Source organism: Bacillus rossius, chromosome 13 (genome assembly GCF_032445375.1).
Source record: "Bacillus rossius redtenbacheri isolate Brsri chromosome 13, Brsri_v3, whole genome shotgun sequence".
NCBI lineage: Eukaryota > Metazoa > Arthropoda > Insecta > Phasmatodea > Bacillidae > Bacillus > Bacillus rossius.
Genome location: NC_086340.1, coordinates 29,313,653 through 29,338,836, shown reverse-complemented (window position 1 = coordinate 29,338,836; position 25,184 = coordinate 29,313,653). Strand labels below are relative to the sequence as shown.

The 25,184-nt window shown below is 36.4% G+C and overlaps 1 protein-coding gene across 1 annotated transcript in view; it reads right to left on the bottom strand.

Moving 5' to 3' along the window:
* Nucleotides 1–1,505: 1,505 nt before the first annotated feature.
* The window catches only part of LOC134538415 (nuclear valosin-containing protein-like), a 62,872-nt gene continuing 39,193 nt past the window's right edge, over nucleotides 1,506–25,184 (bottom strand). Inside the window, exons 5-15 of the mRNA XM_063379715.1 lie at nucleotides 23,841–23,991; nucleotides 20,971–21,306; nucleotides 20,686–20,820; nucleotides 16,761–16,980; nucleotides 14,755–15,037; nucleotides 13,953–14,346; nucleotides 7,264–7,431; nucleotides 6,598–6,720; nucleotides 5,862–6,068; nucleotides 5,292–5,513; nucleotides 1,506–4,964 (exon numbers count right to left, since the gene is read on the bottom strand). Of these exons, the coding sequence (XP_063235785.1) occupies nucleotides 4,596–4,964; nucleotides 5,292–5,513; nucleotides 5,862–6,068; nucleotides 6,598–6,720; nucleotides 7,264–7,431; nucleotides 13,953–14,346; nucleotides 14,755–15,037; nucleotides 16,761–16,980; nucleotides 20,686–20,820; nucleotides 20,971–21,306; nucleotides 23,841–23,991 (2,608 nt within the window). The 3' untranslated portion in view covers nucleotides 1,506–4,595. The remainder of the gene's footprint in view (nucleotides 4,965–5,291; nucleotides 5,514–5,861; nucleotides 6,069–6,597; nucleotides 6,721–7,263; nucleotides 7,432–13,952; nucleotides 14,347–14,754; nucleotides 15,038–16,760; nucleotides 16,981–20,685; nucleotides 20,821–20,970; nucleotides 21,307–23,840; nucleotides 23,992–25,184) is intronic.

Here is a 25,184-nt window from a genome sequence, read left to right as displayed (position 1 = left end):
CAGGGTAACCTTAGGGATTACTGTGTGTTCACACAAATCTGTAATAAAATTTTCCTAACCAAAATTTCTAAATTCCCCGATTTAATTTTTAAATAATTTACCAATTTTTCAATTTCTTGAAATAAAAAAATAAAGAGAATCCAGCCAAACACCATTCCCAGAGTTGGCCTGATTTTTTCCATTCATGTTCTTTATTTCTTTTTATGTTCATCAGAACCTTGCATATACCATTTTGTATTGTGTATGTTACACACACTAAAACACCACCAAAAAAAAAATGTGTTCACAGTCTGAGTGATAGCAGACTGGCAGACTATTATTGGGGTTTTTACCAGACATTTCCTGTATTAGAAGTAAATTCTCTGACTTTCACTGACCAATTTCAGCTTCTGTGACTTTTCCCTGATTTTCCAGAATACGTGGACACCCGATGACTCTGATTCAATCATCTTATTTCATAAATTAGCATTTATTGTTGGGAAATTAGCATTTTAAATGCAACTTATTTAAAACTCAACCTTTACATTCTAAATATTTGTAAACTATATATCCATTGTATGTAGTTCAGTTCAGTAAAAAAAAATAATTAAATTCATATTACTTAAAATATTGGTAATGCAAGTTTAATTCACATAAAAATACACAAATTAAGTGTAGTAATTGGGTTGGGTTATAATTTGAAGTTAGCTCAGAATGCAAGTAACTTGTCTGCATTACAGACACATGGCAATAAATCATGACATGACGTATGGTCACAAAAACCAGTGTAGAAAATTATAACCTGAAAAAAACTCAAGGTTTACTGTAACATTTGGGGGAACGCTAAATACCTGTGGTATTTCTGTAGTTTCCTTCACCCTCCCGCTGAAGCAAAACACAAGAAAGTGAAGCCTGTTTTGTTTTTGTATCATGCATTTGATAATCATACACATTTTGTCTGTGTGAAAAGGAAGTCTACGGCAAACATTGTGGGAGTGTTGTATTTTATGAATTAACTTGAGTGCTGATAAGGTTTACGTGACAAACATAAATTTAAATATGTGTAATAATACATGCAGATGCATCCTACACAAACAGCAAAGTATGAATTTAAAATAAATCAAGTCAATGTCTACAAGACAAGGTTGTTTCTAAGGGTAAGAAGATTCAGTTTGTACAACAATTTTGAAAACTGTTAAAATAGATGTAGCAGCTATGTGACAATTTATAAAGGATATTTTTTTTTGCAAATGAATGGCATTTTTAACTAATTTAGCAGAAAAAAAGAATTTGTATGGAAAATTAATTAAAATAGTGTTTATGATGGAAATGAGAAAAAAAAAAAAAAAATGCACAAATGTGCACGCAAAAACACAAACACAAGTTAATTTAATATGGACTGACCCTTATACGAAGATGGAGAATATGAAGATGCAGGATATGGGATATGCAGAAATAATGAAGATATGAGGAAAAAGAGTGGACTTGGAATAATAGCCTGTCAAAACTTGAAAATAAACAAAGAATAAAATTTCTCACAAGTTTTACTCACATACTGTTACAAAACTCTGTAAAGAACATCGTAAACAAGATCTAGAAAGATAAATCTTATTTTTAAATATATACTACATAGATTTTATATACAACATGTGCAGGTTTCTACTGTGATTATTTTCAGGTACATACATACAGCCAGTGCCAGCTTTGTAAGGGTTCACAATTTTAGAAGACCAATAGTAGAAAAAAAAAGTTCAAAGAAAATTCAATACATGTAATGTTTACATAAATATACAGCATTTACCCGAAAATAATGTGACCCCAAACGTTTTGATTAACCTGTTAAATATTTTAATAGCTAAATTTCCAAAACAATTGTACTGGTAATAATTACTATCTATTCATGTGTTCTCTATGAGCGATGAAAAATTGTGTTAAATGTTTGCTTACTTTCAAGTGTTTAGTTTTTGTTTTTGTACCTATAGTTAAATATATGGTTTTCTAAATCTATGGTTGAATAGGAAGTGGTGTAAAAATTATACAAATTTATATTATATTGTAAAGAAAAGTTTGTACAAGGAAATAATTTTGTGATTTTTAACCAACAAGAAAGATTCCAGAACTAAAGTCAGAAGTATAATTCAACAATTGTAATTAATTGTGTTAAACTTTATTTAAGGATGATTGAAATATTTAATACATGTTCTAGAAGACTCTTCTGAAGAATTTCACTATAATTCATGAAGAATTGAAATATTTCCTATATTTCATGAATTGTAATAAGATAATGGAAAATTTGGATGATAGCATGAATTTGTAAGGAGACCAGAACATGACTTCGGTATTATAGTTCACAGCACAAGTGAAATAAAGGAAATACGGATGAGTCCACTACGTCGACTGAAGAAAGGAAGGAAGCGTCATCGTGCGACCATCCCAAGAGCCATCTACAGCTGAATCCAACCTAGGACCTCGTTCGTCGAGTCACCAGCAGAAACCTCAGGAACCGGAATAGGATCGCGGTTCGTGATGAGTACTAACTGCCGCTGGAAGCTGACAATACATTGATTATCTATTCTTCAGGGCGTTGAATATTTATGTTCGATATCACAATGCTAAATGTACTGTCTGTTCCTTAAAGGTAATATTGTACCACTGTCCTGATGTCCAAGCTTAATTAAATTCACGTCTTTTAAATTCTAATGAATTTGTAATTTGTAAACTTCTTGGTTGAATCAAATCATTTTGATATTAATCGTTGCCAACTGATTGAAATAACTATTTAACCTGATGATTTTAGCTTATCTTATATGTTGAATCACACACTGATTAATTTACTTGTTCACATGAATCTGAGTAATTTAGACTCAGAGGTCCTGTTCTTCAAGCACTAAGCTAAGCCAGAGCATGGAATTATATTTATTTTAGAATAAAGTTTCAGAATATGTAATCTTATTTTGAGATTAACAATTGATGAATTATCTATTTGCGAATGTATTTTGGTACTGACAGAATTGTTCAATGCTTGGTATCATTCATATTTCTGACATATGTTGTATCTATTTAAAACTTAATATGTTCATGACATAAAATTAAAATAAGGAATTGTGGAAACTGAATTTATCATTTTCTTATGAACACACACTTTAGTTCGGTACATTATTATGTTTGAAATACACAAATATAACATCATAGTTAATAACAAGACAGATTTATAAAGTAATGTGTAGGCATCTAGAGTTGTGTCACTACAATGAGATTATGAAAAAGACATTATGGGTTAGAAATTTCAATTCAAATACATAGCACTTTAAAATTGTTTTAATTGCTATATTTATTCCATATTTACTAGACCCTATCTAGTGCCACTTTTGCCAGTAGAGGGATTTATATAGTCTCTTTTTAGAAACACCAAGCAGCAGTTAGAAAAAAAACAACTGTGTTTTATGACTAGTTCAAAAGGGGTGGCTGTTCAGAAGTCCAGAAGGTAAAGAATGCAGTGGTAGCCTGGGAGGGTGAAAGAGGACAGAGAGTGTCTTCCCCAGCAGCCTCAGTGAAGAGAAGCAGAGCGAACCCAGGGACACTCCATTTGCACCCTCCCCCTCATCCAGCATCTCTCATCTGTCACGCCTGTGCTGAGTCCAGGAAGCCCCGGACTAGAGTGGCATTAAGGAGGCAGTTTACAGGCAGTGTGTAGTATTTCACCTAAGTGGAGGATCAGATGGCGGTAAGTAACAGCTGTCTAAAGTAGCATAAATAACACATTTAAGAGGCACCTGTAGTTTTGACTTTCCCAATGGCAAGTTAACCTTTGACACCCAGTTTTATCTTCCATAGTTTTGGTAAAAATCATACCATTATATTTAGATGAATATGGTTATGGTTATGGTAATGCTGTTTGCGGGTTGAATCACTAAAACCTCGTGAAAATTTTGGCTTTGCAATGTCTGCTATTTAGTCTGCAAAGATATAAAAATGCTTAATAGTTAACAGATTTGGTTAAGTTTTAAGTCTACACTACTGCTGTTAGCACAAACTTAATTTATTATTTGCTGTAGTATTAGAAATTATCATGTATGGTTCTTTTAAATGAGTCTATATGCCAATTTCAAATATCAAATTTTAATAGCACCAAATACTAATATTTTAAGTCCTGAAATGTTTAAATCATGTCAGGCCCTATGATTTTTGTTACAAAATGAATTAAAATTAATGTCAGAAATTACACACACATTATTGAACTAGCAATACCTCCCAACAAGTGCAGTAAACTATAAATAACACAGTCTGTAGGCACCATGGTGCAGCTCTTCAACTATGCTCTTTTCAACATGCTAGACCCACAGATAGTTCCAGATGGCTTTAAAAAATTGTCTTGTTTCACACTGATTTCTAGGCACCAAAAAAATTCTCGGCTAATTCAAGATTTCCCGATTTTCCCGGTTGGGTGGCCATCCTGGTATTTGTTTTAGAGTTTTTACATAAACTTTTTGCTTCACTACATTAGTTGTTAATTGAATATTGATTTGGAAATTTGGGTTCCTGTGCATTTGTGCTTCAATGCAAAACCACCACTGCGTATGATATGCGATCACAAACCACCTCAACCAAAAATATTTTCACCTAGAATCACTCAAGTTCGGTTCAGGAGACTTGTCTACATCCAGGGTGGAGTCGACATCAGAACTCTGTTTGTCGGCACTGTCCTTGTTCTCTGCAGTTTTTGGTGTCGAAGAGTCCTGGGAACTTTCTTCCAGCCTTGCCGTCGCATGCGGAGGTGTGTTCTGCAATGTGTCGTGTTGCTCCGTGAACAGCGAGGACACTGCAGAGTTCTGCTGCGTCGTGTCACTTTGCTCCCTCTCGTGGGCTGCGACGGAACTGCTGCTGGTCAGCTCTACGCTGGCCTCCACCGCTGCCGACCAGAGCTGCTGGTCCTTCACGGGAGGGGGAGAGTACAACTTCTGCAGCTTCTCGTAGTACAAACGGTCCTGCAAAATGCAATTTCAAAAACTTTGAAGGCCAACCTGACTTTCAATTGAATACTAGTAGTAGTAGTTTCCTGCTTATGATAGTAAAACATTAAATTTTGGTTAAAATTCATAGTTACCTGGAACCTAAGGATGAGGTAATTCCCCCCCCCCCTTTTTTTTCTCTCACCCTAATCTGAACCAAATATCCGAAAATACTTACACAGAAATTTTGCACCGCTTTTGCCTTATCTTAATTCAGCTTTTAATCGTTTTTATTTAATTTTGTGTGTGTGTGTTCCCTAGAAATTACACAGTAAGCAAATCTGACAAGTTTATCCCACTCACCTTCTTTGTTACTGAAGGCCTTATGCTTTTCACAGCCTGAAGGAAGTGGTTCCGACAAACTACCACTTTCTCCGCTGGTGCACCCAACACTTCCTGAATAGCCACCACAGCTGCTTCTTTGACCAGAGCAGCCAAGTCCGCCCCGGAGTAACCTTCGCAGCTCTCCCAAGAGCTTATCTCCTCTAAGCTGACATCCTGAGACAGTTCTGGCTTGGTGCCGTTCTGAAACAAAAAAATAAATTAAAAGTTTTTTATGCATTAACATTGACAAACTTAACAACATAAATGCTTACTATTCCAAACAAAAGCAAAATACAGTTAAACACCTAACAGCTTCTCAAATGATTAAAAAAATCAGGGAGGATAAAATCTAACTAAAACGAATGGCCTATCCCTGTGCGTGGAAATAACAGTGTTTGTAATAATATTTACAATAAAAATCAGATCATGCTTAACAGCAAAGCAGTAATATGTTACCACGTGAATGCGTTCCTTACAAGAAACACAGGCAGGCATGAAGTGCAATGTCTACACACACTCCCCCGCGACTTCCCCCCGGGAGCCACGAACCTTGGTGAGGGTGCGCAGCACGTCGACCTTGTCCGCAACGGAGGGGAGGCCCACGTACAGGATCTTGTCGAGCCGGCCCGGCCGCAGCACCGCGGGGTCCACGATGTCCGGCCGGTTCGTGGCGGCCATCAGGAACACTCCCCCCCTGCCCTCCACGCCGTCCATCTCCGTCAGCATCTGGTTCACCACCCGCATGCTGGCTCCTCCCTGCAACACACGCCAGCACCCTCACACTGCGGGGACCTACATTACCACTGCAATATCACAAGCTGAACATTATTATGACAACCAGGAACAAACCTGAAGAATAATGAGGATTGTTCCGACACCTCCTTTTCCTTTTCCAATTCCTGATACCACAACCATCATTTACAATTACTGGCCACACTATATGAACAAACAATTGAAATATAATTTTTCAAAATAGGTTCGAAAATGTAATTTATTTATAAATCATAATTCAAAGCAAGTGTATAGAAAATTTACATAATTTAATTATGAGGTAAACATCTTTATTTCTATTTACACGTGCCAAAACCTTGGAGTCGGCAGAGACATATCCAGTATTGGTTATCGGACAACCCTAATGATGAATCAAAATATTAAATATGTTACATTTGTTTACATAATTATATTCACTTCCCTTACATTTATTTTCTTTGTTAAGCTTCCCCATCCCTTCTGTCTTTCTATTTATCCTTATAAAAATATTGCATGCATATTTATTTCGTCTTACCTCTCCGCTCTCTGATCTCTTTGGGCACAGAGCATCCAGTTCATCAAAAAATATAACACACGGGGCAGAGTTTCTTGCTCGCTGGAAACACTGGCGTACGGCTCGCTCGCTTTCACCCAGATACTGTAAGAAAAAAAAGAAAAGAAAAGAAGACAATATAAGTCCATATAAAACATGTAAAATTAGAAGAAACTCTAATAGAGATGTATTAGTTCTAAAAAAAAAAAAAAAAAAAATAAAGTTTCTTATAAAACAATACTATAAGCATACATTAGCCTTAATATGTGCTACTTTAGGCATTGTTATTTTCATTATCCATAAAAAAACTGGACTACAAAAAACCTAACAAAAAAAAAAAAAGGGGGGGGGGGGGGGCTAAGGAGTTGTTTCTGAAAATTGCTATTGCAAAGTTTAGGTTTTAAATTTCACTTTAGTACATAGATGGTTCAGAAAACAATCTTTGGGATTATAGAGGACTCTGCATAACTTTAGTTGTTGATCAAAACAACTACAAATAGAACATGCAATAAAAAAAAAAAATAAATAAAAATAGTTAGCAAACCTAAATTTTTAGCTTCAACATATCACATCAATAAATTTGTAACAAAACTGCTTAAACTGAAAACTACAGCAACTAACCAAGCTTCTACATTAGGTGACTCTCACCATGTTCAGCAACTCGGGGCCCTTGACAGAAATGAAGTTGATGCCCGCCTCGTTCGCAACTGCCTTCGCCAGCAGAGTCTTGCCGCAGCCGGGCGGGCCACACAGCAGAACTCCCGCCGGAGCGGAGATGCCCACGGACGCAAACAGTTTCGAGTACTTCACCGGCGCCTGTTATCATACAAGTGAAACAAACAGCTCATACACCAGAAATTAATGATGTATTGCTTCTTGTACACTAAACCTCTTTTATTACTGACACTTTTAAAAAAAAATCTTAAGATTAAAGAATAACCATCTGCCAATTGCTAAATGACATAGAAAAATGATAAAGCTTCATTTTATATGTTGTGCTCCAAGGAATCTTCTGAGAATATTTTGCAACTTTTAATGTTACAAAGCAGTCTGACATCACCTATCAGCAGAAAACTAACATAACTTGGCATTCCCTCCCCTAAACGAAACCCAACCCACGTGCAATCTAACTACGTGTATTTTATGGTAATTAAAATATTTATCATGGTGGCTACAGAAACTCTACATTTTCCAAAAATAAAATTTTAGCGTATAGCACCATAATATTGTTACAAATGTTAGCAAGGCCGGGACATGTGCAGGTGCAGAGCTGGCGGCTGCTGCAACATGAGATGCACCGTGCGCGCTTGGAAGATAACAAGGATTGTCGCTTTCCCCCCTCCTCCTTCCAACCCTCCCCATGCGGCGCCCTGCCTTTGACACGTAACTGACACCGGACAGCTGGGAGTTACGCGAGCCGCCGACACGTGTTTTTGAGAGATTTCTGCCGTCGGGACGACTCGGAGTGATGCGACTGGCCCCGGCCGCTCTCGTGAGTTCTGGAATTGCGCCGGGGACGTCAGGGCAGAGAGTCAGTTCGGAGTGTTCAGTCGGGAGATTTCCCGCGGCGGAGTTTCCGGGCGATAGAGTCGCGGGCGCGGCGGAGTCCTAAGTGAAGTTGCGAGCGAGGAGTCGAGCGGATCCTCGGCGAAGGGGAAGTGCGTCGGCGGTGGCGGAGTGTGGCGATGGGGTCCCGCGGCGGAGACCCACGAGGGGTGCTGCGGCGAGAGTTGCGCCAGAGGTGCGGCCCAGTGAGGTGTGTGGAACGAGTGACTGGGGAATAGACCTTTCTTTAAGTGTAATTAATTATTTGCCATTTGAGAAGATTTTTGTAAGTGACATAAGTAGTGGCAATAAATAAAACTGTGTAGTGTAATAAAATCTTTAATTGGGCTATCCTTTACAAACCCATGGTAAATCGTAACAATATGAATCGAGTTATTAATTGCCATGAAAGTTAATGCTCTGAAAGTAATAATCCACAAAAATGCAGTCTGTTAAAACCAAACTGAGTAATTAAGTGGTTTGGCTTAGGCAAACAGCTGGTTCATTTAATAATACCTAAAAATTTCATGTTTGTAACCAAAAACTTTGAATGAAGTAAATTAAAAGAAAAAAAAAAAAAATCAATTTTTTCCACTGCAATGTCAGAGGGGGCCTGAGGAATTAGTGTCCCAAGTGTTTTGCGCATACGGGGTAGCAGACACAAGCCGTCTCACTGGCTAGTCTAGGTAGGTCTAGGTCAAGGTCTATATGCATACAATGTGGAAAACTTTATAAATTATTTAAAAAGATATCCTTAAAACATAGTTTTGGGGTTATTACTACCTTCATCATTCCAGTTTTACAGTTACAACTGCATCCACAGTGAAACCCATTTTGTTTCCAGGGGGACCCTGACCCCCCTGCCCCTACTCTTCTTTCTAGGATCTATGCTCATGCACTGGGTTGTGTTCAAACGCAGCTTCCAATTATATGTTGCGCATGTACAACTGAGTTATTTGCATGAAAACTTAAGGCCCTTCTGCAATAGGCAGGTGTTGTTTACTGCTGAGCTGCTGCTGGAATGCACCATGTTGGATCCAACGTATTAAGCACGTATCGTAAATTCAAAAATTGTTAGCATTTATTGCATTTTAATAAATCATGTGTTGAAAGAAATAAAACCAAACATTATTCAATGTTATGTTATTAACATGCTATGTACATGCGTATGTTTTAACCTGTGGTATATACCTCAAATATCATTCATTGTGTCAGTGTACAACAGCATAAATCCAATTGACATACATCATAAAAAATGACGAATCACTTTCTCCTAGCTGGCCCCAAGATAAAAGTTGGCAATCTGGACACAAGCGGTATAGCATGTGAGTGTGTCATCGATCATAAAATAATTTTTGGATATAACCCAGACCCAAAATAACCCATGTAGTTAATAGTTTCAGCAAAATTATTATTTATTTATAAAAAAATAAATACTTTCCACAATTGCTGAAATGATCAGTGGAATGCACAAATACCATAACGTAAATACCAAATGTTTTCAACATGATGAAGGATGAACCAAAAAATAAAACCATCACTAAATGCCATCTTAGGCAAACTTGAACTCATGAAACAAACAACTGCTCTTGATCTGGTTTATTTTATGGATAGTAGGGATGGGCCGGTCGAATCCTCGAATCCCACCGAATCTCTAGTATTCGAAAGATTCGAAATTCGAGGGAAAAGATTCGGGATTCGAGGAAAAATATTGATGTAAATGTAGTACTTTAAAAACTTAAATGCTTACAATTTACTTGGCCTGTTTACGTTTTCCTTGGAACACATCCTATTGAGGTACAGCAGAACCTCGTTAATACGTGATGGTCGGGGCCGAGATAATCACGGATTACTGAATTTCACGGACTAGCGATTAAAAGCCCGGAAGGTCTTGTCAAGCTTCTCAGACACCGCCGTCTTCGAATTAGTGTCTCGGCTTAAAAAAATACAGCACTGCCTAGCCATTAGTTCACGGTCATTTACAACAGCCGAAGAGAGAAAGATAAGATCGTGCTGACCTTGCACGCGATGGCTTGCAGTGTTTGCCAGCCGCCAGCCCGCGTGACGTTAATTTTAAGCGCTGACAATTTTTACTTCTCTTTTTTTTCTTCTCTTTTAAATCGTCCCGGATTATCCGATTCCCGAATTAGCGCATCACAGATTAACGAGGTTCTACTGTATTGTACTTTTAATTCGTTATTATATAAAAAAAATTATGAAGCATGTACTGATTTGGGAAACTTACTTTATATTCATGAACATGGATGCATTGTCGCTACATTGGCATTAAATAAGGCATAAATCACATATGTATTCTCAGAATATGCTAAAAAATAAAATAAAGCACATTTAGGATCTAAACTAAATATGAATCTTGTTTTTTTTAAATAACTTTACCGAGAAATCTGTTACTTAGTAATACAACAATAATGCCGACTTTCATCACAAGTTACGGTCGCACATGTAGTAATAACAATGAAATAATGAATGACAAAAATTAATACATTATACAATTATTTTTTTAATCACAATTCAATTTTAAATATTCTGATACACATTCTATTTATGAATTTTTTTAGGACCAAGTTTGGTTTGTGTAGACTACCAACGTTAAAATATGTAGGTATTATCTGAGAATTACATGATGGCCAACCAATGAATTTGTTAACCAATCATTTTGAGCAACATAAAAAATAACTAATATTAATATAACAAATTTTAATGGGTAAACTAGAGAAAACACCCCGTCACTTTTAACTTCGGGCATATTAATCACTATGCTTTAGTGAGGCTTAATTTTAAAAGACGCACAAAAATATTTCTTATGGCCTTAAACCATTGAAGCCAAGATGGCGCCTTTCAGTTTCCATTCAATATTTCAGGAATGCATTTACCTTCATTTGGGACTTTAAACAAATGTCAAGTTGGTAACTACAAAATATTGTTCCGTCGGATGTTGAATTTTGTTTTCCGATTTCCGTGGATACATGAATCACTGTACTCACAGATAATGCCTGAATGCCTTAAATCCACCAAGTCGGATTCTACAGCAATTGATGAAGTGACCAGATTCTTACGTGATCCTACAGTTAACCCAGAAATAAACATTCTCGAATACTGGAAAACTCAGTCTGCGTGTTCACCCAGGCTACATAAACTGTCCAAAAAATATTTGTGTTCACCACCTGCGACAGTGTTCTCTGAACGTTTGTTCAGCACTGCAGGAAACATATGTGACCAAAAACGGAATCGTCTTGATCCAGACCGTGTCAAAATCCTTGTTTTTTTAAATAAAAATTTACAGGGTTAAATAATTCTGCATAATGTTTAAATTTTTCTCTTAACTTATAAATTATTTTATAATTAACTCTTGAGAACTGGTTTGGGATTCGAGGGGTGGATTCGAGGTACTGTTTGGGATTCGGATTCGAGATTCGGATTCGAGAAAAATGGGATTCGAACCATCACTAATGGATAGCAAACAAAAATTACTTAATAACCTGAAAAAACATTCAATTCCGCTTAAAGCATCATGTTTGGAAAAACTTTGCAAATTCTTAATAATAACGATGATGATGATGATAATAACAAAAATAATAAAGATTTTTGAATTTTTTGCACTTCAGTATTTCTATGATACCTGAACAGTAACTTAATTGTTCACGCTTTTTTAAGACATATTTTTTTGGAAAAAACAAACAATTCACTTAAGACTCAATTAAGAAATTTTCTGTCTTGTATCGTTCTCGATGTTGTTGAAGCTCACATGTGACTAGTGAAAACTTAAAAAAAGCAAGCAACAAGGATGCATATGTAATGAATTATGACGAAATCATAACTCGCTTTAGCTTATCAAAATTTGCTGATATCTATCTTATTACTAGGGCCTGGAAAATTTCCGTGTTTTCCCTATGCAAAAAGCGGGTACTTTCAAATTAGAAAAGCGGTGGTTTAAAGTCGGTATTTTCGTTATGCAATGGAAATTTTACCGGTATCTTAAATGTTGACTAAATTGTGCAGTTATTGAATATAATAGTTTACATATTTAATAAACAATCCATGTATACTAGGAATAGACTAATATGCATAATAACAGCCAATTAAATCCATAACAGTTACACAAAACAGACACGTTGCTATAGATGTTTGCAACTACAAATTTTTTTTTTTCGGCTGCCGATGCCACATGCTTAGCCGACTTTAGGTGTTTGTCAATGGAATCTTTTCTTTCCCATGAAACTTTACAGTTGCAAAATTTGCACATCACTGTGTTATTGTCAGTACAATAAAACCCATGTTTCTGATACTGAATTGCTGTATTTAATGGAGTGGAGGAACACGGGGTTACCACTTGAACAAACCCCAGCGCACAAATGAGAAGAAACTTAGTACGAACTATACCCCAGATCAATATTGTGCATCAAAACCATACACCAACACGGCTTATGTAAAAATAAGGTAATTATTCTGAAACACAAGACTTGGGTTAAAGGATACTTTAACCTTGTGTGGATCCGGTAGAAAACATTCGGCTATAAACGAAAGAAATAAGTACAATGCTATCCTGAAATAGTGTGACATGTTTTTGGAGTAGATAATCACAGCGACAGACCGACAGAGGATGCGCTCCTGCTCTTGCCGTCAGCGATGTTTATTTTGACAGCTCAAGCAATTATCTTTTACGTCCCTTCACAGCGTAAAAAAAAAGAAAGAAAATAACACGCTGACAGTATTTCACGCAGAAGGTTGAAATAAGGGAGGGAATGTGTTGAAATGTTAGCTGGAAAAGGGGGGGGGGGGGGGGGGGGTTGTTTTTACATGGCTTGTGGCTCTGGGAGGGATGAGCCTTGAAGAATTAGCAGGGGATGGGAGAGGCAAGCATCGCGTCACGTCACGTATGACGTCAAGCCGCCGGGCGGGTAAGATAACATGACAGCTGAGACGGCTTTTCGTGCGATAGTGGACGCGCCGAGTTCGGCTAGACACTGCCGCGTGGACAGTCTAGAGGGGTGGTATCTATTTTTAGACGTCTTTTGTATGCCTGCCTGCTTACAGTACAGCTCTCGCCAAGATAAACGTGAACACAGCGCCCAACAAAGTGTAACAGACTTGTTTTTCAGCCGATTTTACTCAAATTTTCGACTTTCTCTGCTCAAATTTTTCATGTTTTCTCAAAAAACGGTCATATAAACGGAATGGACGCATCAGAGGGGGGTCGCATCGGCGGGATTCTACTGTAATGGTACTTTTCGGGGGATATATTCGCAGTGTAATATAGAAATGTTGTGGTTTTCGCGAATGTACTTCCTTTTCGCGTTTTAATACGAAATTCGCGCGAATTTTCGCAAAATTCGCGATCGCGAAAAATTCCAGGCCCTACTTATTACCTATTTTATCAGCTACTATGTTTATGTTATTATTTTATTAAAATTTCAATGTATAATGTAATAGCAGAAAATGTGGTTAAGTGTAAAAAATGAATACCTCCTTAATTTTACCACCAATAAAGATAAAAATAAATAAATACACAAATAAATTTGTTTTCAAGTTTTCCCAGATTCTGAAATAGCATGATTTTTTTCTGGTTTTCCCTGATTGTAGCCACTCCGCTAATATATGTATTTGTTTTTGGTGAGGCGAATCTTCTCCACTGTTCTTCCCTTGAATTCAAGCTCAGCCACAAGTTTCTCCAGGCTCAGAGAAAAAAGGTACGAGGCCAGAAAGAAGAGCCGAGTACACAGAAACGACGGGAAGAACAGAAAAAGTGCATGGTAGGAGCAGCAGTTACCGACCAATATGGCGATCTGCAAGGCCTGCCGGATGTCGTGCAGAGCCCCCACGTCTTCCCACGTCACGTCGGGCACCGTCGCAAAGCCCTCCCTCTTGGCGGACGGGCAGACCTTCTTCAGGGCCACGGAGAAGTCCTGCGTCGTTATGCACAAGCCCTCCAGCTGCTTGTCCGACAGCGGGGGCTGCTTGCACAGCCAGCCGCAGAGATTCTCTTCCGCTGCGTTCCCCGCCGACTTCTCCTTCCTCGCTTCGCCGTCCACCACAGCACAATCCCCGTTGCCTGTGTTGGCAGCTGAATCATCGTCCGATATTTCCATATTAGACGAATTGTTCTTGAGGGTCTTCTGGTTTTTATCTATTCCGGCACTTAGAGTTTGCCTCGTATTTTCAAAATGTCTAAAACAAAAAACAGCTAGTTACACATTTATTTAGTTACACCATGTTTGCTGAAAAACTAATATGTTCACGATTTGATTTTTTTATTATTAGGCTATACAATGTGCATAAAATATTAAATTAGATTTTTTACAAATGTAAAAATCTAAATTAAAAAAAAATTTCACGTTTTTTTTAACCCAGCATTTTTTCTGACTGTTTGTACAAGTTGTAGGCACACCTGATAAAAGTCTTTGGTTTGGTCACATGACACCACCTAAAATGGATGATTGCAGTACTCAATGAAAGGTACAAATCAACCAGAAATTCCAGAACATTTTTGTGGTTTGCCTCAACGTTTAGTAAATAAATACACCATTAGGATATACTTTAAATATAAAAAGCTGTGCAGTCAAGTAAACACAGTACCTGAAAAATGCATTAATGGCCGCCACCCTCGCTAGCGAGGTGAGATCTGCACCAACGTATCCAGGCGTGAGCCTCGCCATTCTCTCGTAGTCAAACTGTGGCTCCAGCTTCAAGGACTTGCACACGGTCCTGAGAATCTCCGTCCGAGCTTCCACGTCGGGAATACCGAGAGCAAGCTCCGTGTCGAACCTTCCGGCTCGACGAAGAGCTGGATCGATGGAGTCGGGACGATTCGTGGTCCCGATTATCAGCACGTGGTGTCCTTGCTCTCTGCGGCCCAAATCTAGGAACATGCCACACATCGTTCAACAGTTAATTTGCACACACATTAAAGGTGAACCAAGTTATTGCTAAATTTATGGATCATAATTTTAGCACTTTATCCTAATAATTTGTGTCAAGTATAAAAAAGTTATTTAAATTATTTTTTAAAAAAACATGCCATGAAGAAAAATATTATTAATGTTAAAATAACTATCCATATACAACTTCTGTTAATAATAAAATTTGGTGTTCAATTGAGCCTGAGGTTTTAAAAAACACATATTTCTGGTATTGTTTTTATTACAAGATAACTTCTAAAAAATTTGTTCAATATCTACAATAGATACAGTATCTCTATATATTTACAAGCAATTTCCTACAAAATGCTTCTCATAAAAACTGTAAAAAAAAGTAGTTAATCAAAAGAAAAATACAAACATAAACGGTAATGTCTGTATCACATGCATGTTACAAAGTTTGACAAAGTTTAACACACCAGACATCAGCTAAGATAGCAGTTTAATAGCTTTTTTAATTTGTAAAATTCTTAGTTGTTGGTTAGTGAAAAATGGAGCGGAATTCGATGAATAGAAATGTGGAACAAAGATGACGGATCCACGTGCAGTCACATAAACCCATACCTATATAGTCAATTTAGTAAACATTAGGGTACATATCAAACATATTTGTGTGTCAAATAAATTTAGTGATAGTGAATCTACCTAGAATATATTTATAATTATTGCGTGTTGAAGTTTTTGTTCATGTGTTATTGTTATTACCAATATACCAATGAAGGCAATAATGCTGTTTTGTGTGTGTAACAAGATTTACAAAGTAGGCCTAACCTTCTTCCTTTATTCTATTTTTATATCATGAGTCTTTTTTATTTATTCTTTACGACTATGGCATTAATTTGAATGTTTTTATTATTATTATTATTTCATACATAGTTGTCAATTGTTCTCATGAAAAATACTGGGCTTTCATAATTTTCACTATACAAATATTTTATAATATTTTTTTCGCTATCGATTGGGATATGTTTGAGTAGAGTTTCGCAAGGCATGAAATAACAGAATGGCTAACTTTGCTTACAAAACTTTCCCATACAATGCGCACCAAAGCATTGTAGCTGTTCGGAAACCACCTGTAGCGCAAATAAATAAAATAAATAAATAAGTGAACTAACTTTACTTTTTGATTTTTTAAGTTACTCTGCCTACACCATCGCACAAAATGCATCATGCCTGTTCCAAAACTAACTGAAGCACATCAAATGCAATGACTTTGAGAACAATTGTAGTAAATAAATAAAAATTCGCCTAACCTACCTGAGTTGGGTTCGGTATATTAACATCTTGTTAAAACAGAATTTTAGTTAAGTTATAAAACAATTGGGAAAAAATTTTTACAGTTTTTTTTTCTTCATAAAATGAATACTCTTCCTATTTTATCATGATCAGCATTAATGGAGAGAATTATACGTTAAATTTTGTGGCAGAGTTTTGTATTATAGGTTTATTTGCAAAATGAGAACACACAAATCTACTCGTTACTAAGTTTAGGAGTTTACACATCACTGTGAATACAAAAGACTCGCTCACATTTAAAAAAAATATATTTTGTGAACAATGTTTAAGGAACCGTACTTAAGATAGATTCCAAAATTTGGATGATTTTCATTATTGAAAAAAACAGTGTAAAATTTTATTTCCAATCAAATTACACTCGTCACTCACCATCCAGACAGGAGAGCAGCTGACAAACAATGCGCCTCTCCATCTCGCGCTGGGCCGTGTGCCTGTTGGGCGTGATGGCGTCCACTTCTTCCAGCAGCAGGACGCACGGAGCCAACGACACGGCTTCCTTGAAGAGGTCCCGGATGCGCTCCTCCGACTGGCCGGACACTCCCGACACCAGCTCCGAGGCAGACACTTTCAGCAGCAGCACGTTCAGTTCCTGCCCACAGAAACTCAGGCGTCACAACTCCGTGTGACCACACACGCAGAATGGCACAAAACTGTTTTACATCAATAGTAATTATAAAGGAATTAAATCTTGTTAATTTTTCATAAACATAATTATAGAAATGATCATATACATCCATCCCTCACTTAGCACGACTAATTTGTTCCTAAAAATGATCGTGTTATTCGAAATTGCGTATTTTGAAGCATTAGTTTCCATAAATAGTAAGGCTAATTTATTTAATATGTTCCAAAATTGTGCAGGAATATTCTTTACATAATATAAATGCGTTGAATAACACTCTACTATAAATATGTCACACCATTTATCTTTATATGCCTCCCCATCGCACTTTGTATGACAAATACGACACTGTGTAATGGGAGTTACGTGGTTATGTACCAGTCGGCTGGCTGACTTGCCCGCCCGGGCATGACCTTCAACTCACGTTGCGTACTTTTCCAAACTATCCTTTACTGACAGTGAAACCGATATTACTGTCGGGATAATATTTCAAAAATTAAAGTGCTTATTCACGTATCACCACCTTGTTCACACCAATCCTGTCAAGCCAATTATTTTTTTCATTGCAACATTCATTTAACAACCTTTTCCATGCGAATCATCTATTCATTTCTGTTCCAGTATCTAATGTCAAATATATTCCCGCTAGTACAAACAACAGCATCAGACTTATATCAACTTGTGGTAAGAGTCCTTATTTCGTACGATTGTGCAGTTGCACAGTTGACTTGCTTAAAACTAAAGTGCGACCAACATAAGCATGGGCTTCATAGCAATCTGCGCACCGTAATACTTCTAGTTTTGTCTTAAATAATTGAACACGTTGCATTATGAGTGATCAAGCACCTACAGTTACCGGCAGCTGAATGGGCAGACGTTGCATTTGCCTGAGTGAATTCCCTGCCACTGGCTAGACTTAGTTCACGACCTGGTCTGTGGCCAGGCGACAACGGTACAGCACGGCGGCATACGCGTGGACATAAAAACATTTGGTCCTTTACACTCCATAGCCGCAATTTAACTTGCCATAGCTGATGTTTGTACAACAGCCGATAGTGTAGACAGACCTGCGCGCGCATCTCTTCCCCCCTTGTTTGGACAACTGTATCCAACAGCACATGTTCACAGAAGTTGAAACATACTTCGCGGCGTTGTGCTTGACTTTTTTTTTTTGCCTGCAGAGTTTTCGTGCTAACTGAAGTTTACAGACGTGCTATTTGAGACTGGGGCAGTAAAATTTAAATTGCGCTAAATGAATTAGCACAATCTGAAGCCGTGCTAAGTGAGGGATAGGTGTATATTAATTTTATCACATTGGTGGATAAAAATGCAAATTGTTAAAAAAAAAAAAAGTTCTAGTTGCAATTCTTATTTTTTAACAAACAATAACCAATAACAATCTTTAATGTAGTTAAGTTGTCACTTGAATTTTGTTGGTTCCTAAATTAACTGTATAAATTATTTACAAAACACACATGAAAAATCCACACTAGGAATGGGCCAATCAAATCCTAAAACAACATTAAATTTTAAGTTTTCGAAAGATAATACTTGAGAAAAAGATATAAATACTACCAAAGGAAATTAAGTAAATTAAAAAATTCAACATTGGCAACTTTGAAGTCCCTATTAACTGTTCCCCAATTATAATAGGTACTGATTTGCGAAACGTAGTTTGTGAAACAAACAATTAAATATTCAATGTTTCAACACTATAGTTAATATCTTCCATTTCTCGTACAGTATTTTATTTTTGAACCTTGAGACCTATTTTGAATTTGAGGGTTTGCCGGTACTCCTTGTGTTTGGAAATGAACATTTGGATTTGACCCTTCACTATTATTTACCAATTTAACATATCCCCATTAGTACCGTGTTTTACTGCATAATCATTAATCACCGCACATTTTATACTAAAATCAAGTTGGAGAAGGAAAATTTTTTGTTAGGTAAAGTTATTAATAAAAAAAAATATAGTGTGCACTACTCTTGCATGCGGTCCAGCCACTGGTTATCTGAAGGGCTTAGAGCTAGTGACAATGACCTCTCGACTAAACTCCATTGTCTTCGTACCTCACACTGTTAGAAATTACAGCTCATTTATGGGAATTTTCAACGGGAAATACACCTCAAATAAATGAAGCGTTCTTAATAGTTACAGATTACTGAATCCTCGTAAACACCACCCTGGATTCGAATTCCAAGGTCTATGTACCTTTGTAAACACGGTAAACAGGCCCCTGGCATCAAATATGAGCGTATTTAGTGTAGCCTTATTCAGTTTTTAGTAAAAATTGGTTGTCTGTAAAGTCGGTTTACGGATGATAGTTTAACGTGACGTCATAACAAAACATTGATGAAATGATTACATACTTTTATGAATAAAATTGAATCATGTTTATTGAATGATCACTATTTTGTATGGATACAAAGGAGTGAAATGAAATCTACAATTTCATTGATAAATTTACTTTTATTTGCACTCATTAATTCAAATATGTTTATTACTTTAACGAAGAGATTATTTTAACTATAACTTTTATACATGTTTGCTATTTAACTTCTTCCAATCTGTGTTATTCTGTTAAGGATAGGACGGTGATAGGAAAAGTAGGAAACGAATGGGAGTGTTTCAAGTTTAATGTGCCTCGAAAAAGTCAAATCGATGGTTGTTCCAATCGAGTGGAAGAGAGATAGATACGGTGCAAGCGTACAATGAGTGTAATGGACAATGTGCGTAACAGGACACTTTTTCGTGCGTGCAGCCGGCGTTCATCGATTTATTAGATGTTACGTCAACAAAACCCATTCATGGAAAGTACGTTTATTTAAAAAGTGAAGTATAAAAGAGCACGCCAAACAAATTCAATTAATAAGTCATGCAACAAAAACCTTTCTTCAAATTTAAATAGAAAAACAAAATCTGTAATCCGAATGCGAGACTGAACGAACGCATAAATATCGTCGTAGTACACACTTACCACGAAAGAGTGCGGGCCATCAAATGTAGTTAACTCGGCACTCGACAGAGAGTGCGCGTTGCATGCAATCGGCGAGATATCAATATTCGACTACGTGTGTACACTCTATACGGGAAACAACATAACCAAACATGAAAGATGCCAACTAGCGCTGGCTACATTTTTGTAAGTGGTACACCGCGGTGATGCAAATGAACAGATAAAGGTTATAACGATTTATACAGAAAAAAAACCCATTCAAAGCGCTCGGAATTTAATAGGGGGACCAAAAACATCATGCAACAATTATGCGTGTGCGAAGATTATGCGATAAAAGAGGGTAAGTTAAACAAAAAATATATAAATATTATTAAATCTTCAAAGAAAGACAAATCTAATAATACGAGAATTATTTTAAATGAACTGTCATTTGCATAAAACTTTTAACAATAAAACACCTTAACTGCATTAGTCATCCACATGCTTGCAAAGTGTTTCAATAATCACTAAAAAAAAGTGCCACATAATTGTTTTCCTCAGTACCTTACGGTAATGCAACTGCCAAGTATAAGTTGTAATGACAGTCTAAGATTTTGTGTGAGTGCTATATAGTTCTAAGCCTGCAATTGGAAATAATTCGCAACGCTCTGCATACAAAATTGGTACTTTCAGAGCTCTTGTGTGGTCTTTGAACTAACATGTCTCGACTCACCCCGGCCACTGCCTCGGCTAGCAGCGTCTTGCCGCACCCTGGTGGACCTGTTAGCAGCAGGCCCCGCGGTGGAGATATCCCCAGCGTGGAATAAATCTTCGGCTGAGCTACGTGAAGGATAACCTTCGACAGCTCCTGTAACAGTAAAGATTAACAACGTAAGAGTAGTAGATGAAATACATATATAAGCCAGACAGTCTCACACACACGCATCAATTATAACTTTGTTTACAAAATACACAATCATTCAAATACATTTACAAATAATGATATAATTATCCTTACCTTTAAAATTTCTTTGTTGCCTGCGAAATCTTTGAACGTAACATCAACTTTGCGTGCTTCAAATTCACCTCTGTCAGAATCCCGTTTTGAGTCGTTTTCTAATTGAGGAAACTTCTTTTTGGGAATCTTTTGATAAGATGCATCAGGTAGGTGATCATTGTTTCGCTTTCTTTTATTTGAGCATGCATCTGCATCTTTGGTTTTTACTATCTCGCCATATTTTAATGAGGTAGGATTTTTCAGCAATGCTGTTTTCAGCACCGGATTGCTATGCTTCAATGTTGTATTTGAATTGGTTTTGCTTTTTACACTTTTGACATCTTGGGACTTTACTGTCTGAAACACACAACACATGAATCTCACCACTCTAATAATACTGAGGTACGTAAGACTGAAACAAAAATTTAACATAAGAAAGTTAAATAAAATCATAATCCACATAAAACTTTGTATATTTTATAAGCAAATAGAAAATGTGAATTGCATAAAAAAATTAACTTTATAAGTTTAAAACCTGAATGGAGATTTGGATGAAAAACTTCCAACAAACAATAATTTTAAATCTCAGCCTACATGTGAGTTTCTATCAGGGTTAGTGTATTATAATTTCCTTTGGTCCAAATGGTCATTCCCAAGAGGTTTCTCGACTTGAGAAGATGGTGTGATGCGCTAACATTCTTGTTAATGCTAAAGTGCAATAAGAATTTGTCTGACAACAATTAACAATGCAAATGTACAAACTTAAAATTTTGAATGTGTATGCTTAAATGCTTAAAGTTTTAAATAGCAAATATTTTAGTTGCGCAAATATTGCTTGTAAAACAAGTTACGGTCCATCTCTCAATAAAATTATGTTTAAAATTGCATTTACTTATCAATAATTTTTTGTTTTATTTTGTTCAAATCCACAGTTTAATTTTGAGCTTTATGACATTATGCTTAACTGGGAACACAATACATAAGGTGGTGCCAACTTCTATGCCGTAGTGGAAGACATGCATAAGTTGCTGGTTCTTCACATGGTTCATAGAAACAAAGTCTGCTATGAAGTTATAATAAATGAGGATACTTCTGAAGATATTGTGGTACAAAATATAAATCAATCTGCACATAATCCATGAAAGTGTGGAGTGGAATTCAACCGTGATGTGGGGTCCCTATCAAGTGACTGAGGTCTGGGAGCTAGAGAAGGTGTTGTGAGGGGCAGAGAGGTGGGTGATGGGTATGTGGAGGAGAAGGGAATGAATGGCAAGAGGGAGAAATACATACATAGTCTGTCTGAAATGATTAAGGAGTTGGGATGGGAATCATTAAACGTAGGTATGTGTGAATATTTGAATACGAATACAAATAGTTTATTATTCTTATTTGATTCGACCTCGAATATTAACACTTCTAAATAACAAATATTCACTTGCTTATGAATATTTGATACAGCATACCTTGTGAGGGAACTAGGGGACTTCACTTCATAATAAAAAAACATGAACATGAGGCAATGTTTTAAAAATGCAACTAGCATTAAAAGGTATTTTATTACTGTCTCGCTTAACGGAAAAATCAAGTGAACCATTCAAAACACTGCATGTTAATGACATTATAAATTGAAAACCAAATATTATTTGTATTCATTTCATCACACATACCAGTAATGGGAAAAAATAAAACATCATGGTCTTCTACACCACAAAATATTGATACTCCATTGCGATGGCCATTGAAAGAAGTGAACGCCATAGTTTCAACGGCATATAAATCAATATTCACAATAATTGACCTAACACCGTGTGAAAAAGTAGTAGCTTACTTGGTGTATCAGATGAAATCAGCAGAAACCAAAGCTTATAATACTGCAGAACTAAAATACAATTCACCTGACTGCAGTTAACAATGAAAACATGTAACAAGGGTTTAAATATGTAAATATGAGCTCATTTCATTTCTAATTAGGGAACACAGTATTAAAAAAAAGAAATCCTATTTTGCAAAAATAGATAAGATTTTAAGGTATTTTTCGGCTCACAATCATTTTCTGATTCAATGAGTAGCAGGTTCTGGAAAATGAGATGTTTAGGAACTAAAATGAAATGTTGGTTGGTCAGGTTAAGTTAGGTTAGCTGCATGATTAAAAACACAATGTTTTTTTCTCTAAATTTTAATATTTTAACAAAATTTTACCTATGATATGTAGCTGACTTAACCAAGCCTTCCTTTCATTTTAGTATTATTTGTCTAATTTCCTATAAGACACTACACTACACATTTTACTTTTTCTTTCCCTATATATTTGTTACATGATGTGAAAAAATTCTTTTTATAGGGGACCTCTAATTCTCATTCTTATTATTCTAATTCAATAATTCCAGAATAATTTGGCATTTGTATTCAATTCAAACTAAAGCAGTGATATTAACACAGGCCTGATTACATGAGAGGAGGGTGGAAAGGCTGGAGAGGGTTTGTAAGGTGATAAAGGGAGAAGGGTCCGGGGGCAGCTGGGAACTACAGTGCACAGAGGTATAAAGGGCAGAGAGATCACCAGAGGAGGCACTAGAGGGAATGGAGGCAAACAGAAAGAGGAGGCATGCCTTCCTTGCGAGATAAGCGAGGGAGTATGGGCTGGAGGAAGTAATGTTGAGGGTGAGAGATGCAAGCGATCTGAGGAGATGACTAAAGGAATGAGAGAGAGAGAGAGAAAAAGGGGAAGACTCCTTGCCACCGGGCGAAAGCCCAATTGCAAGTGTAATAAATTAAATTTAAAAAAATCACTGTTGCAAACGATGCAAAGAATTTTTAAGTTTATCTTGTGCCGACACAATTAATTCTTGAAAAAAAAAAAAAAAAAAAATTTGGTCACCAACAAAACTCACCCGAGACTTGACAGGCTCAATAGTTGTCTCTGACACTAACTTCTTCAGTATACCCCTTCTGATGTCTTCATTTATGTTATCATCACGTTCATCTTCCTCACCATCATCATCACTACTGATGTTTATCAATTCTTTTTCACCTCTGGATTCTCTAAACAAAAAAAAAAAAACTGACTTTTAGGCTGAAGGTTGTGCAATGCAATAAAACACAGCCGAAACTCCTATTTTATTTTTCTTGATATCACCCTAATACAGACTAATACTATAATACCAATGCACAGTGTTTATTGGTATCAACGATATCCAAGACATTGGTTCACAGATACATGAATAAGCTGCTATCAGAAATCTTCTTTCAAAATGATTTGCCTACTTTTGCCACTGCCCTAATGAATTGCAAGCATTTACTGTCTTGTCAAACTGCTAAAACCGGTACTACCAAAACTTGAAAACTTTTCCAGAAAAATAACATGAGAATCGAGAAAAAAAATTGGTTGTCTGTAAAGTCGGTTTACGGACGATAGTTTAACGTGACTACGTCATAACAAAACATTGATGAAATGATTGCACACTTTTATGAATAAAATTGAATCATTTTTATTGAATTATCACTATTTTGTATGGATACAAAGAAGGAGTGAAATGAAATCTACAATTTCATTGATAAATTTACTTTTATTTGCACTCATTAATTCAAATATGTTTATTACTTTAACGAACAGATTATTTTAACTATAACTTTTGTACATGTTTGCTATTTAACTTCTTCCAATCTGTGTTATTCTGTTAAGGATAGGACGATGATAGGAAAAGTATGAAACGAATGGGAGTGTTTCAAGTTTAATGTGCCTTGAAAAAGTCAAATCGATGGTTGTTCCAATCGAGTGGAAGAGAGATAGATGCGGCGCAAGCGTACAATGAGCGTAACGGGACAATGAGTCATCCTTTTTCGTGCGTGCAGCCAGCGTTCATCGATTTATTAGACGTTGTCACGTCAAAAAGAAACTTGCATAGTATGGTTGATTCATCAATTTCAAACAAAGTGTCTCCATAGTAAATAGAGTCACAGCACAAAAATTTCTTGGTATTACTACACTGTACACACCCCTGTTAAGGATCACACAATTTTCATACAGAATAGTTAGCGTGGCAATGTGTTTAAAATCTAGATTTCTACAGCAATACTAAATGTGCTCATAAAATGTTTATAAAACAGACCAGAGAAACAAACTGACAAGATGCTACACTAACAAAAACACTAAATTTTAGTTCCAGGCAGACAGAAATGGTTTTATTATAAAATAACAATAAAAAAATTAAAGAAGGCATGAAATACCACTACAA